The sequence below is a fragment of the Colias philodice genome, chromosome 6, assembly GCF_061535455.1.
Source record: "Colias philodice isolate Cphi_HAF_F1 chromosome 6, ilColPhil1 Martin Lab GWU primary, whole genome shotgun sequence".
NCBI lineage: Eukaryota > Metazoa > Arthropoda > Insecta > Lepidoptera > Pieridae > Colias > Colias philodice.
Window position 1 is genome coordinate 5,931,933 of NC_143091.1, and position 16,046 is coordinate 5,947,978.

Genomic DNA, 16,046 nt, shown 5'->3' on the forward strand with positions numbered 1-16,046 from the left:
TATCATAATCAATTAGGATTATTTATTTTCAAATTTTCAAACGGATCAATTGTGAATAGCAAAGTGAATGAAAAATTCAACAGTTTTAAAAACATTATTTTAAATTGCAAAATTTTTTGAAAATCTCTAAATATATCTACTTGTTTATTTATTACTTTTAAAATAAGTAAATTAAAAATAAAAATAAACATGTTGCGGATTATAATCAATCTATTTTAAATATTGCTGAAGACAAAGTAGTATCCATAGCAACAGATATGTATATAGGTTGTCATTCAGTTGAACAAGAAGCATATGTACGCCAACAATTTCATAAAATGATTTCAGTTATTGATACAGGAGGATCGCCTTATGAAATCATATTAGTTCTTAACAAATTTTACATTATTACAACCAATATTGATGTATCTGATGGCTTAGCCAACGGTTGTGTTGGAAAGTTAGTGTATATTGAACGTGATGACAGTGATAACATCATACGCTTATGGCTTGAGTTTCCTGGTAAGATAGGAGAGAAAATTAGGAAAAAAGCTGCCCATCATATTCAAACCCTAAACATTAGTAGAACAGCAGTCCCAATTTTATGAAGATCGTCATCTGTACCAATGAATAGAAATAAGACAATATTTGCAAAGAGAAATCACTTTCCATTAGTATCTGCTTGTGCGCTTACAATACATAAGTCTCAAGGTGGTACTTTTGATCAAATCGTTTATGAATACAATAAAAGTCACAGTCAGCAGCTGTTATATGTAGCATTATCACGAGTAACTGATATAAATGGATTGTTCATTGTCTCAAACACCGATGACAACAAATTTTATCATGGAAGAAAGCGTCCAGGGGGAATAGTTGATTTACAGTGTGAATTTGAAAGACTTTCAAATTCTCGCCTAATAACACAACAGGAAGAATTATATAACCTTGTAAATGAGAGTAACATTACACTATTTTCCTTCAACTGCCAAAGTTTACGTGCTCATGTTTCTGATCTGAATGATAAAGTATTAAAAAGGTCCACATTGCTGTTATTTTCCGAAACTTGGATGAAAAATGACGAACAAATTCTTATTGAAATTTTTTATTGCGTTACCCAATACAAACGACCCAACTCAACTGCTGGTGGAGTAGCTGTATATCATTCATCTACAGATACACTGAACAATGTAACACCAATTCAAAATATTTCACCAACTATATTATCACAAATTTCCGATGAGGTTTCACAAATTGGTGACATCGCCTTGGTTCGATGTGTTAATACGAATGACCAACCTGTGATTATCGTTGTTATTTATATTTCTACAAATACTAGCCTGACAAATATCATAAAATTTATTCATCAGCAATTACTTCACTTCACAATTGAAGGTTCTCGACTTTTAAATAGTAATTATCATGAATTACCGATGATTCTAACTGGAGATTTTAATGTTGTTTTTCGCTCTCAGGAATCTCAGCCGTTAATTGATTTTTTAGAAGAAAAATTTGATTTATCTATGAATACTTCTCGACTTCATTCAACAACGCGTTTCGGTACAACGATAGATGCTGTATTTTCAAGAAAAGTAGCAAATTTAGAGAGTAAAATTTATGTTTCACATTATAGTTACCACAAACCTATAATTTCGTACGTAAGAAATTATGATGACATTCAATTACCTGTTTCGAATGAATAATATTAATATAACATTTAAATAATCTTTGTAAAGCACATGAATAATAAATATAATTAAATTATAATATAATATTTATTTATTTAAGTTAATATTTAATCATTTCAGTGATATATGTCGTCAACGCCACAGAAGTTTTACTTCAATCGCGCGTAAAGGTTACACGCACACACTTTTTTTTCAAATTGAGCAGTCTCATAACCGCCAAAACGATACAGTTTACTCTTCTAGTCGCCTTGGAGCCACAGCAATTATTCCCCATCGGCAAAAACCGGTTTCAGTCATGGTTTGGCGTGGCATTTGCTCAACAGGCAAAACTCCTCTCGTTTTCGTAAAAAAAGGTGTGAAAATGAATAAAGAAATATACTGACGCGATATTTTGGAGAGTGTGGTTCTTCCTTGGAGCTAGCAGCACTTCGTTGACCAACCGTGGACTTTTCAAGAGGACTCTGCTCCATCTCACAGGGCTTCAAATGTGCAGTAGTGATGTATGGACCATTTCCCAGAGTTCATAAGTTCCAAGGAATGGCCTCCATTTTCACCAGATCTTAATCAAATGGATTTCAGCGTATGATCAATTCTAGAGGCGAGGGCCTGTGCAACTTCATACAGAAGTGTAGACGCGCTGAAGGCAACACTTACTTGTGAGTGGGACAAAATATCTGAAGAGGAGGTACGGAAAATCGTCGAAAACTTCAGAAAACGTTTAAGTCTTTGTATTAAAGCTAAAGGTGGTTATTTCGAAAATAAATAGATATTTACATTAAAATAATACTGTATTTTTATTATTTAGTAGTCATCGTTACACTGTGTAAAAGAAAAATAAAATAAATCGTAAAATAAGTTGTCAACGTATTTCAGAGCCACCCTGTATTAGTATGGATATTGTGATGTTATCCAAACGTCAAAAATGATATATGAACTTACTCTCTCACAGCTCGTATAAAGTATTTTACGATTTGGTAGTGGGATGTGATTTTTCGATATTTTGTTTGACCAATCTAATCTACATTTGAAGCTTCCGTTGTATTAAAATAATTTGGAAACAACATATTATCATCGGCTACATAAACAATATTTATCGAATTAAATCAATATACTTATAAAAACTGATACAAGTCTGTAAAATAAACAAAGAAAAATAAGACCAGTGCAGGAGACCGACTCTCCATTGGCCTATTTATTCTTTCGTACCTACTATCTTAAGTGTACTTCAATATTTAATAAATTACAGCGATTTAGCTCGTACCAGGTGCTTCTGTTATAACTTATATTAATTGTAAGGTGTTTTCAGTTAACGACTACCTACTAGTAAATAAAATGGAAATGTTTGTGATTGTAAAATTAATTCACTTTTAATTAAAACGTGTAAGTATACTTTACTAGTGTTTCTATAATAATTAGCATTTATTATATAACACACTTCTTCTAATTCTATAGTTACTATTGACGAGACTTTCACCGATGGATAACTCATCTTATCTAAAAAAAATTAGTGCACTTTTTGGAGAAAAAGAATACGATTTGCCGACTCCCAAAAATTATATAAGGGAAAGCGGGTATGTCGCGTGCGTTACCTAGTTACAAACATAAGTAAGATAGTAGCACTTAACTGAGAGAACACGATTATCTGCGAGCACAGAGAGCTTATAACTTCAGCTTTCGCAAAGTTATATACCTAAATTACCGCTGCAAAATTTAAGGCTGAACTAGGTGTAGTTATTCGAGGCGGTATCATACAAAACACCACTGCGGGGAGTTGTTACTAAATTAGATATTTAAATAAATTTAAGCGTCCTTTTCATCTACCTTCTCGTAGGCTGTAAAGATAAAATACTTCTGAAGATTCTTAATTTAGTAGCTAATCATTTGCTTCGAGATTTCGTTAATAGCTCATTTTAAGAAGTATTGCGTCTTTAAATAGATCTTCCTCAACGACCGTTTTAGATAAATTCATTTTGATACCGTTCGTTCACCTTTCGTTGTTTAGAGGATTTTACGATTTATTTGGTCAAGGTTGGCACGGGTGATAGAGATTACTTTCGTTTATATCAGACCTACTGCTATTTTTAAAAGTTGTAGGTAAAATAAGAAATATTCAAGTTTCATATTCTGATTCGGGTTATTAATCCTATTTAAGCGTTACTGCCGCTCCAACGAGCCGTAAGCGATATCAAAAGCTATGCAAATGATTTTCAACCCGTTAATTTTTAACCTACATTTCTTAAGTTCCATTTTAATATGTTTTTTTTTTTCGAATTAATTTCTTTTTCACAAGACGTAATGCAACTAGTCTTTTATGTGAAGTCCCATGTCCCCTTGTGGGGTATGGCACGTATGTATCTGCATTACGCACCTTTTTGATCGATTTTCTTTACGGACAAGTTATTACAGCCTTCATTTTCTTTTTTTGTAAGTTCCCACTAAAAACCAAGAAAACCTCGGCTCTACGACTATTTTATCTACCCTACGACGAGACTTTTTCATAAACATAATTTTGCTTTTAACCGGAACTAAAAGTCATGGTTTATTCAAGTAGTTGAAGTTTGTTAAAGTTTAACTCTTAGCTTTTAGCTCCAACTTTGGAAGTAGACCTAAATTTAAACCTATTTTCTCAAGCAGACAATTTATACCAAGAAAGTACCTACTAATTTCATCCTAAGGACAGTCTTCTAGTGAACTGCACTTGCCTGCTTTGCTTATTCCTAAAAGATATTTAAACATAAACTTTATTGTCAACTCTGAGTTTTAATTACTTTGGTTCAACCCTACTGCCCTGTTATTTATAGACTACTAAAGCCCTTTTGTTAGCCTCCTCGTTGTACTGGGACATATCTTATTTTAGAACCTATAAAATATCTGATCCCTGCAACTGACGGAACCCATTTCCCCAATTATTATATTCGGGAAAAGGGTTGAATTAAAATAAAATTAAAATTATCTTTATTAGTAGTACCTCCCGTAAAAAGCTATTATAACAACATTTCTTTAAGTGATTTAGACCAAAAAAACCTTTTTTACTGTACAGATGTAGTAGTATATTTAATTACTCTAAGTTCCTTTAATTATTGATCACAAGAATGTAATAACGCGAGTGAATGGTACAGTCTTCTTTGTTGCCAAGATGTTGCAATAAATTACAGCTCTCTTATTACATTAATTAAAGTTGCGAGCTATTTTTGACGGTGTTTGCCTACTTTATGACATTTTCTACAGTGTAATTTATCGAAACTACGCAAATGAAACTGTAGCCTGTATCATGGAATTGATTCTTATCATAGCGTGGTCTATGGCAATTGTAAATCAATCGCTTGATGGAAACAAATGTAATGCTATCGGTTATTGAAAGTTTTTGTAGAGATATGAAAAATTTCATATAGGTAGGTATAATAACGCACTCGATATACAAAATTCATGCTGCCATACCTGTATAACATAAAGTTTACTCAATTATTAATTACCTGCTATTCGAATTTGTTAAATGAATAAAAAAAGCGCCAGAAATATGTATAAATTTTCACTGATTGTTACTTATTGTTTACACCGATAAATCCTTGTCTCTAGGGTAGATAAAATTATTAATAGCTCTGATATACTAATCGATCTGCTTTCCATGAATATAAACAACTAGGTCATACTATATAAGCTTCTATAAGCTACCAGACTGACTTTTGATATTTGTGATGAACTCACAATGACAAACACGTGGTTCATCCACTACACCAAAAGACGGTCGTATTGTCTTTATTTATTGCCGTCTTACGAAAACTTCGCGATTTTTTGCAATAGGTAACTATTTTTCTCTCTTCAACTTAAATTTTGGCGACAAAAGAGAGCTTTAAAATTCCTTTTAAATACAATCAAAATTAGCTGATAGAGTCACTATATTTTTCTTTGCAGGCTCTGTAACAAGTAGTTACTCTTTAAGCACCACACCGATTAATTATGAGAAAAACATTTTTCTATCCAACTTCCAAAAAGGATGTGGCTCTATGTTCCACTGTATGAATATCTATATTTTTGTTTCAATTAGATGGTGTGGTTAAATAAGCTTTCTTTCTATTGTATTAAGTGATTATTAAATTTATATTTTGTAACCAGGTCGTGCCATCGAACGCGTGTGCACAGGGTCAGACGGCACGGGCATGGTGACGGCGGCGCGCGGCCTCCTCGCCGCGGTCACGAGGGTCCTGCTGCTGGCTGATATGGTGGTTGTGCGGCAATTGCTATTAGCTAAGGATAAGGTTAGGTTAGGTGTACTTACATCGCTACGAATATTTCATTGCCTAGCTCCTTTTGAAATAGGACGGCATATGAACGTTGATCAGATAACGTCAGAACATGTACAGCGATTACAATTTAGAAAATTATCATATATTAATATTCTCTGATCCGTTAGGATTATTTCCCTTTTCCATGCTCGACTTTATTTTCATCATTACTTTTACTTGATACACAATATTTTTTAAATGTTTTATGTAAAAAAAACGAAAATACAGAGAAAAAGGAATCTGTTCATAAAATATAAGTAAGCTAGCAGTATATTCTAAAGTTACAATTCTACGCTTAGTCATTATACTCATTATAGAATTAGTAAAATAGAATTACGCGAGGAAAGTTGTATAAAGTCTTATCGTGTGTAATCTACAAGTTTTTCTCCAATAAAGCAGTAGAGCTCCGAATTGACGATTATTTTGTCACGACTAAACGCTACATCGAGTCACGCGAACGTCGAATATGTTAACTGATTTATTTTCATGTTTCCTCACATGTATGAAATACATTTAAGCATATTCCACGTTTTATTACTCACTTGGATTTTGTTACGACTTAAACCTATTTAGTACAAGAAAGCAGTAAAGAATTAACCTTTAGCAAACGCTATGAAAGGTGAGAAAAAAGTTCCTCGCTTTTTTGTTATTTTGAAACAATGAATACATTTCTTAAAGGTTTTATTTAATAAAAATTTCATTTTTTTCCCATTATAGGTGTCGTAACTTTGAAAATATTATTTTTAATAATCTCACTTCAACTATTTAACAAACTAAGCAAAGTCATGGCAAATAGATCTATATTTTTTTCAATCAAAGCTTAATCTTATCATCTATTAAGTCCCTTTGCATTAAAATGATATTTTTACAACTCCAAAATATAGTTACATATATTTTTTAAGTTATATACCTATCTCTGTTCCCTATTATTACCAAGTAAAGTATGCTAAACTAACACGGTTGAAAATTTCTGTCATAGTTACGCTAGCAGGAAACTGCATGCATAAAGTGTCCAAACTCCAAAGTTAGTTTATAACTTGACTGTGAATTCTGTACATATGGGCAGGTGGCACGTTCATTGGATCGTCTGGAGTCGGTGTCCAACTTTGCAGAATTCGTGCGAGCTTTCACGGAGTTCGGCGGGAGTATGGTGGAGCTGGCGAGGCTCACGGCGGAGCGGAGGGCTGACCTCAGGGACGAGAGACGAAGAGCACAAGTGGCGGCAGCGAGGAATGTTCTAGAGCGATCTACGCTAATGCTTCTTACGTCATCAAAGGTATGTGTTCAATATAATTTATACTCTGTTATAGACTATCAAATTATCGGAAACATTCTAGGATAGGTATTTTTCTATTCCTTATAAAAGTGTAAATGAAACTCTTTGAATTTTTTATTTGTAAAGAACCATTCCTAATAATAGAAGACACATCAAAATTGAATGGGAGCTTGAAATTTTATTTCTCTAATTAATCATACATCACGTGGGAAAGTTATACTAAACATAATTTTCCATTTCCATATTAACATGTTTAAATTTTCATCAACTCACTTAAATCTAACCTCAAATTGATTTATTTCAAATTACGTTCAAACCGTTAACTTTTGAAGTCCTCACAACCATTTCAAATAAATCAACAGAGCGTCTTCAATGAAGGCCTGTGGAAATTTTATTTAATATTAATCGTAGGAAACAGTTATTAAAGGGTTTGGGTTGCCATAAATTTCCCATTGGAATGTCGAATGCGCATCTCTTGCAAATTAGAACCGTTCAGAGGCCTTCGTCATCAATTATGTGGGATCAACCCAATTCGGACTCGGGCTCTTTGTTGGTGACAACAATGTTTCTACTGTCTATGATTATTTCCTGGACAATCAACTCGTAATAATCAAACTATAAGTTATTGTTATTTACCATTTTGATTGTCTGTTAGTGCTAGTACCTACCTTCTATTTTTGTACTGAAATTTTGAAATTTTATTTATTTCTGCGTATCATATGTTCTAATTATAATCAACAATAAAATTGTATGTCAACAAGCTAATATAAAAAAAACTCCATACATGGTTTCAAATTTTACATTCAAACACAATACTTAATATTCCAGTGACAAAGAGCTTTTAACGCCTAGCTTTCAATTCAATTTCAAGGTTTATTCAAGAGTCTGTTTCACAAAGTGCCAAGTAACTAATTAAATTTTTGCTAAATAATACTCTTGGACAATTAAAATTGTGCTTCAGAGTCGTCATTTAATTATTATTCTTTAAAATGGAAGCTTATAAACAGGTTGCGACATTATTAAGATTTGAAATGGGCAAAAAATTAACGGAATGGAAATCGATACAATTTTTGTATGATATATACTTACCTATAAGATTTAAAAAGATTTAGAGATATATTTTAGAGAACAAAGGAAGGCTTAGGCTACTCGAGATTACGGAGGGCGCGTTTACAGCTGCCCGCCCTTACAGGCCTTAATTTGTCAGAGCTTTTACCCAAGCACTCATACAAATACCTTATTTCTTACAAATACTTACGTTTCTTTCAATCCAATGAAAATGAAGTCTTAGCTGAATTACTACAGACATTCATGCGCCTTTACACACGGTATACATTCGAATATATCCATTTATTATGTGTATGACTGTATATGGACTAGTATCTCATAGATTTATTTCCTATACTTGATTAATAAATAATAAAAATAAGAAATAATTCAATTTATATCCGATTAAGATTGAGTCTAAGCTAAAAATGTAGCATCATGATTAAAACACTTCTAGTAATAAAATTCATCCCAATTATATTATAGTTAGTACATAGTAAGTTGTACAAAATACATAGGTACACAAACGCGGAAATGGGTGATTAGTCAGGTTGAATAATGTTACTTGTAAATTATACGGGGGAAAAACCCCAGTGGACATTGATCCAAGTTACGTAACCCAATTCTCTTTGTCCACCGCAATCCTGTGAAGGTATTAGCTACAATTGCATGTAATTAACAGCCAGATACGATATAGAAACAGTTTGAATTCCTTTGTTGGGGAAACAAAGTTTGTCAGACATAATTGTATTGCTCATATAATTTTTCGTGTGAATTCAGTCTGGAAAATTCAAAACGTGGGATTATTTCTTCGTTTAAAACACCACGTTATGTTTACGTGGAAAAGGCAGAAGTCATATGTATAATACATATTTATAAAGGGATAAATAAGTATCATAACGATAAAAAATGTCGGTATCTGTCATCACTTTTTTTTCCATAACTGGTCTACCAACAATATTTCGTCTAATTACAGATAATAATGTAATACTATGTCGACATAACACATTTTTATTATTTTATTTGTTGTAGACGTGTTTAAGGCATCCAGGGAGCGCCTCTGCGAGGGAAAACCGTGACACTGTATTTTGTCAAATGAGGCGGGCTATGGACCTGATACATTACGTAGTTCGAGACGGTCTGCCCGGTCACGAGGAGCAATCACAAGAGGTCTGATTAAACATTTATACTGTTTCACTATTTTTATTAACAACAGATTTGGAAAAAAGTTACGCGTGAGTTAAATTATCTGGAATATACTTTGAATATCTAGTGTAATTGGTGGATATGGAAAATATTTTGCACAGTAAATACGTACTTAATGTTTTTGCGTAGCATGATAAATATACCTACTTATGTAAGAACTTTTTACGTATAACGACGAACGAAAAATTATACTTATTACTTACCTCACAATTTATTTATTAAGGTAACCTACTCTCGTGATAAAGAGCAGGTGAGCCTTCTTATACTAAATTTGAATGAGCTTTTTTAAAACTTTGTCAAATTGTTATAATGTCGCGTTATCTCGTTATTTTTTATTACTGCACTTTATTTTTGCATCTTATACACATTTTTAAATTATTGCAGAGCTTACTAGGTACTTATATATATATTTTAATTCTGAATAATCGATAAATGAGTAAATTATACATGGGTTAAAGTTTTATTGTGAAAATAAATTTTGATCGAAAACCAAATACTATCACGATAGCCGCCTAGAGAACGTAAAAGCGTAGGACCTTCATAAACACATCAACAGTCGTGAATACTGAATATGGCGCTTACGTGCACACAAATTGATTTAAACACTGGCTTCGCTCCAATAACTATAAAAAATACTTTTGCGACGTATTTCCCGTATAACATTTGGTCGTAAACGTAACACCTTTATTGACTTCATATAATTACGTTCTAATCACAGAGTACGACGTTTTGTATTAAATCTCCACTTGATGAATAGGACTGAGGCTTATAAAAGCTCCCACGATACAACAGGTTGAGTTTAATGTAATGCGCTACAATAACACGCTTTATTTTTCACGCCTGAACAATACTATTTAAGTGAACGTTTGTTTTGCATGAAAGATTTGACACAAAATTTAAATGACACCTATTAGTATAGAATAAAGACTTCTCGTAACAAATACAATTAGGTAACGGTTTTCGATTATTATCTTTGACCTCGAAGTAGTACATATAAGATAGATAGGTATTATGAATCGTAATCTTGCAAATTGTAGAGTCAAAATCTTCCCTTTAAACCACGCTGCATGGCTTATTTACCGATAATTTAAATATCCGATTGTTTAGGTATAGGTAGGTAATTACTTTACGCCTATCAATATTGAAATTATATGCACACTAGATAATTTTTATCAGTGCACCTTTATTTCCGTTCAAATATTACGTTACATAACAAGTGTTCAGATGTGTTCATTTACTTAATTCCGTTGGTATAGTGATTGTTATATTTTTGTAGATGAACATTAATTATTTTCTATTTTCACTTCTTTTTAAAAGAGCAGCCCCCCTAGTCAAGTGGCTTTCTGTTAGCGTAGCGTTCAATAGAATAGACTACGAATGTATGAGATTGACGTAGGCTGTAGATAAACGTTATCTACATTTTAACGTTTACGTGGTAGATGTTTAATAGTTTTTACTTTGAGTTTTAATATTTTTCAGCTATAAATACAAGTGCCTTTATTTAAATATTTAGAAAGGGTAGAACTGTTTAGTATCCCGAATAGGAAATAAGTTGGGCGATGTCTATTTCAGTAAGGTTTAGACTATACCATTTGCATAGCCATCATGCGAGTGGTATTATTTTTTTATTCTTAGTACCTACTTTTATCTTATGTGTGATATTAGTAAAACTTAGTGGCATAACAAAATCGGTATACGAAAAGGTATAATATCTGATTAAATAAATAGATATGTAGTGACTTGTTTTCTGTTTGTAGATATATGATTAAATTTCTTCAAAGTAACAACATTGGTATAAATTCTTCAGACAGGTTTATTCCGTTGGCTTTGCCCTTATTTACGAGATAATGATCTTTAATACAGTTGACCCGATGGACAAAGATCTGGGTTACGTCTTGCGTGTTTAAACTTTATACATTACACTTAATATTATTTTTCAACTTTTAAATCACCTCTTTTATCTCACCTTTTTTAAGTGTGTCATGAGTTACAAGCTATAAATCTTTTCATTATTTTACTTATCTTATTTTCCATCTTTTAAGATAAACACTTTTATTTTTATTGTAGTTGCAACCTTTCTCGGACAGTCAAGAACAGGTATAAAGAATTTGTTTAGGTAAAACAAAATATTATTCTATTTTTTCAAATCAACACACGTACTTTTAGTAGTAATGTACATAATGCTTGTACAAGCCACTTTAGATAATGCTCTCCCAAACTTCTGAAATGTGAATAGTAATGTAACTAATTAATGCAGTTTCAATATTTCATTTCTTAGAGAGTGGGGAAGCATAGTTATAATAATTATTAGGAAAGAATTTTTAAATCTTCCATCGCATTCTCCACATTTATGCTATGCTTCAGTTACAAGTTTTTAAAAAGGTACCTACCTGCCTCATTTATTCAGGCGTATGCGAAATAGCTATTCAACAGTGCAAAATCACGCTAAATTGGCAAACTCATAAGCTAAGTCAACGCTTCGTGCCTCAAAAATATATCAAATTATGTAAATCTTTAAATAGGCAGATTAGCTTACGCGTAACACTAAACCTACACGTTCTCTCTTATATACGTATATAATTTTATACGTTTCGTCCATTTTGTTCAATAATAAACATTTTAAAAGCTATCGCGTGTGATGAAGTAATGTACTGTAAAAGGCAATCAATTTAGAAATGCTTATAATGGTCAAAAATAGTTTAATTCATTTATTCTATTTTTAAAATGCATGTTACTGCCTGTATAATTAAACCATTCCAGACAGCCAACAGGTCATTTGAATGATTTTTAAATCACCCAGTACGCAACACCGTATATGATTTATGTAGTTGTCGAGATGGTTTAATCATACCTAATCAGTTATGAAGCACCAATAGATCGCATATTGGATTTTTGGTAGGCAGCTCAATGGGAAGCTGGAACTGCATTAGGTGCCCTGCGAGGGTTGTCGACGCAGGTCCGCGCAGCAAGGGCGCGCGGTGGTGCTGATGGTCCCAGAAGAAGAGCCTTGGCGTCAACCCTGAGAGCGCTCGTCGAACGCACACACGACTTCACCGACTCCGCCTATACCTCGCACGAACACCGACAAAGAATACTTGCCCTGGCCGAAAGAATAGCGTATGAATTAGAGAGATTAGTGTCGGTCGCTGTATCCTTAGTAAGTAATATTTTGGATGTCTATCTAGTCAATTTGAAAGGTTAAAAACCTATTTACTGATGCAATCTTAAGTCTTATAACAATCGCATAAGTCGCATAACAATTTATTATTTACATTATTGTAATTATCTTGTGCAAGTTACTTAAAAAAATCTTGAAATTGCAGTGCATAAAAATGTAAAAAGACCGCAATTTTAGGAGGAACAGGGCGTAAGTGGGACTTTAGCTGCACTGGAAAGCGCGTGTGCGGGCGCGACCAGTGCGGCCGCGGAGCTGGAACGCGCGCTGGTCGCCGCCGCGAGGGACCAAGCGCGCGACTTGGCTCCTCTCGCCGAACAAGCGAGAAAACTTGCCTCCGACCTCGCGCACATAGGTAACCTACGACGAAAATTAGGTATAGTCGTACTTGTATGAGCAGCGAACACTTGTGTGTACTGGTTATTCTAAAGTTAAAGCAAACAAAATGGAAAACTAATGGTTTAATAATACGTTTAACAACTAAAAGTTATTAGGTCAGAGTACCAGCAAAAGTAGGTACACCAAGTATCGTTGTTATATCCATGTATTTGTAACCTACTTCATAACCAAATTTTACTAACCAAAATATTCAACCACATCACAGAGGTGTTCGCAAATGCTAGCGAAGTTAGAATAAACTTTAATATCGATATAACACACATTGTTTGTTTCCACTTTCTAGCTAGTTCCTGTGGTGAGAGAGAATCAGAGAGACTGCACAATATAGCCAGCCAGCTTCATGAGCAATTAGATCATATTATCGAGGCAGGTTTTGTTTTGTTTTTAAGCTAGTTTTGTATTATATTAAAGACTGCCTTATCTCGATTATAAACGAGTATTTCCATTCAATAAGAAATAAATACAAATATTACTGGTGAAATGTGGTCTTCTTTTCACTTTTCAGTAATTTTACCAGACCCTATGTGAAGTCATAACAAATATGTCACGATCACCAATAATTAGGTCTAATAAAACTTTTATATGTTTAATGTTGCAAACTGGCACTTCAACAGGTATGCAAATTGCTTAGGCATATAGCGATGTCCGAAACCCTTCAAGTTAGTGCAAAATTTGCTGAAATCAATTTGAGGATATACGGTCCTCAAGTTGTGACGGCGGCGCGGACACTGGCGGCGCACCCGGGCTCCGCCGCAGCGCGGGAGAACCTCGACGTGTTCGTAGATATGTGGGCCTGGTTGCTTGCAGACGCTGCTCGCCTTGCCAGGGAACTCTTAGACCTAACTGACGAGAGGCCCGATAAACAACAATACAGCAGTTTACCTAGACCTGGGGTAAGTTAAATAAACCTTTTAAAATTACTTCTAGTTTTCCATCCCTTTTTGAGCCTCCCGCTTCTTTCAGAAACATGGTACAACTAGCAAACCCTTAAAGGCGGTTCGCTTGGATTCCGATGAACAAGCCAAGATTGCTAAATCGGGACTAGAAATGAAGATGATGTCTTCCGAGATGGATGCGGAAACCGAGAAATGGCAAGGCGCTGATGAAAATAATGACATTGTAAAGAGGTATATTACCAACCTATTCAGTACAACAATCTTATCATTAAATTCTTTCATACAAAAACCTAAATCTTTTCAGAGCAAAAAATATGTCTTCCATGGCTTTTGCTATGTACCAATTTACGAAAGGTGAAGGTCGACTTAATACAACCCAAGATCTTTTTACGCAAGCAGAATATTTTGCAGAAGAAGCGAATAGACTGTATAAAATTGTGCGGCAGTTTTCATATCAGGTACAATTATTTTCTTAAACCGCAATTAGTTCCAAACTACTATAAATATTTACAGAAAAATTAAAATTATCAGTGATATTTTTGAAAAGGTGCCGGCAGGTACAGCCAAGAAGGAGCTATTAGAACACTTGGACAAAGTCCCGACGTATGTCCAACAACTGCAATTTACGGTCAAGGAACCCACGGTGGGGCGAGCAGCAACCTTTAGCAAAGTTGATAATGTCATTCAAGAGACCAAACACCTCATGAATGTCATTAGCAAAGTTGTGACAACGTGTTTCGACTGCGCAAATAAGGTGAGCCATAACTTACACACTAAATAAATTGTTTGATTTTCGATTGTAAATGCAACACATGGCACATTTTTAAAAACCTATAGAGATTTTTTTAGACAAAATAAAGATTTAGTGCATTGGAACGTAATGTTCCTTAGGTACCTTTGCCGTGGGAGAAGAGTATGGGAGTGGTTAAAAGGCACCAGAGTGTTGCACCTGTTAAGTACTTTAAAGATTTTTTCGTTGATGTCTATTAGACTTGAGGGGGTGAACAGTGTGTTTTTACAGTATGAAGATTTATTTTCGAGAAAAAGTAAACCTTATTCAAATAATATGCTTTTAAAATTATGGCATAAAAATCAGCTTTCTAACACTTATTATTACGAGAATAAATCTTCCTTAGTATTTAGATATTAGATTGATATAGAGATACTTAGTATATTTTTCTTGGTGTCAGAGTTTATCGTAATGTTTATTTTTCGTTTGACCTATTTTAATTAACGGGTGCTTCTCACGAATCCGCATATTACTGAAATATAATATCGATTATAGGACTATCTGGGCCATACACTTAATTACCCACTACGGTAATTCTTTCAATAAAAAAGTTATGAATTCAAATTATTTATCTTTATACGTTGAGTTACTTTCCTTGTTGGTAGCATCGAAGCATGTAATTGTGGTATCTTACCCTATGCCTAAATTTAGTATCTTTAATTCTCTGATTTTACCTTCTATATGACCAAGATCAACAACTCCAAAGAGCCACTAACGCTACTTTTTACTCCCAAATTAAGTTTTATTCTGTTTCCACAATTTCAGTACTCCCTTTGTATGCCCGAGAGAGTTCCTATGTATTGGAAGCCAAATTTACGAAAAGCATCTACATTTAAGAGTGAAAATAGTGTATTGAATGGTTAATGTAGGTATACGTGTGGTTAAAGTTTTATTGTGTACTTCACTAACAACGTTGTTTTCACTGTAATACAGTACTTATACAATCAGAGGCCTTTACATCTACATCGTGGTTAACTGAAAATTAGTGTAGAATTGTTTGATGGTGTTTACCCATAGCTAATTAATGAATGTTGTTTATGTGATGTTGCAATGACAGTTTATAATAACTATTTAGATTAGTCTATGTGTGATCAAAGATAAATGTTCTTAAGGTTTATAAAGTCACTTATAAACTTTAAGTCCACCGCTATTTCTATTTAATGATTTATTGCTAGTTTTCGAGTCGACATTTTTGCTGTCGTTCAATATTTATATTGAAACTAATCCAAAGCTAAAATCATACTAATTATTGTTGTAATAAGTGTTAAATAAAAATGGGTACGTATGCATGGCGTTTCTCTCGGTGGGTG

The 16,046-nt window shown here is 33.6% G+C and overlaps 1 protein-coding gene across 4 annotated transcripts in view; it reads left to right on the forward strand.

The window, feature by feature from the left end:
• alpha-Catr (alpha-catenin related) overlaps positions 1-16,046 on the forward strand; it is a 52,864-nt gene that overhangs the window by 32,270 nt on the left and 4,548 nt on the right. Inside the window, exons 3-14 of one of the 4 annotated variants that reach the window (XM_089696330.1) lie at positions 5,778-5,920; positions 7,014-7,223; positions 9,303-9,440; positions 9,700-9,726; positions 11,544-11,573; positions 12,376-12,633; positions 12,832-13,006; positions 13,334-13,416; positions 13,665-13,943; positions 14,014-14,177; positions 14,251-14,404; positions 14,494-14,700. In XM_089696330.1, coding sequence (XP_089552456.1) covers positions 5,778-5,920; positions 7,014-7,223; positions 9,303-9,440; positions 9,700-9,726; positions 11,544-11,573; positions 12,376-12,633; positions 12,832-13,006; positions 13,334-13,416; positions 13,665-13,943; positions 14,014-14,177; positions 14,251-14,404; positions 14,494-14,700 — 1,868 coding nt within the window. Of the gene's footprint in view, positions 1-5,777; positions 5,921-7,013; positions 7,224-9,302; positions 9,441-9,699; positions 9,727-11,543; positions 11,574-12,375; positions 12,634-12,831; positions 13,007-13,333; positions 13,417-13,664; positions 13,944-14,013; positions 14,178-14,250; positions 14,405-14,493; positions 14,701-15,501; positions 15,720-16,046 lie in introns of those variants that run through there. The other 3 variants (XM_089696328.1, XM_089696329.1, XM_089696327.1) reach the window with 3 other exon arrangements.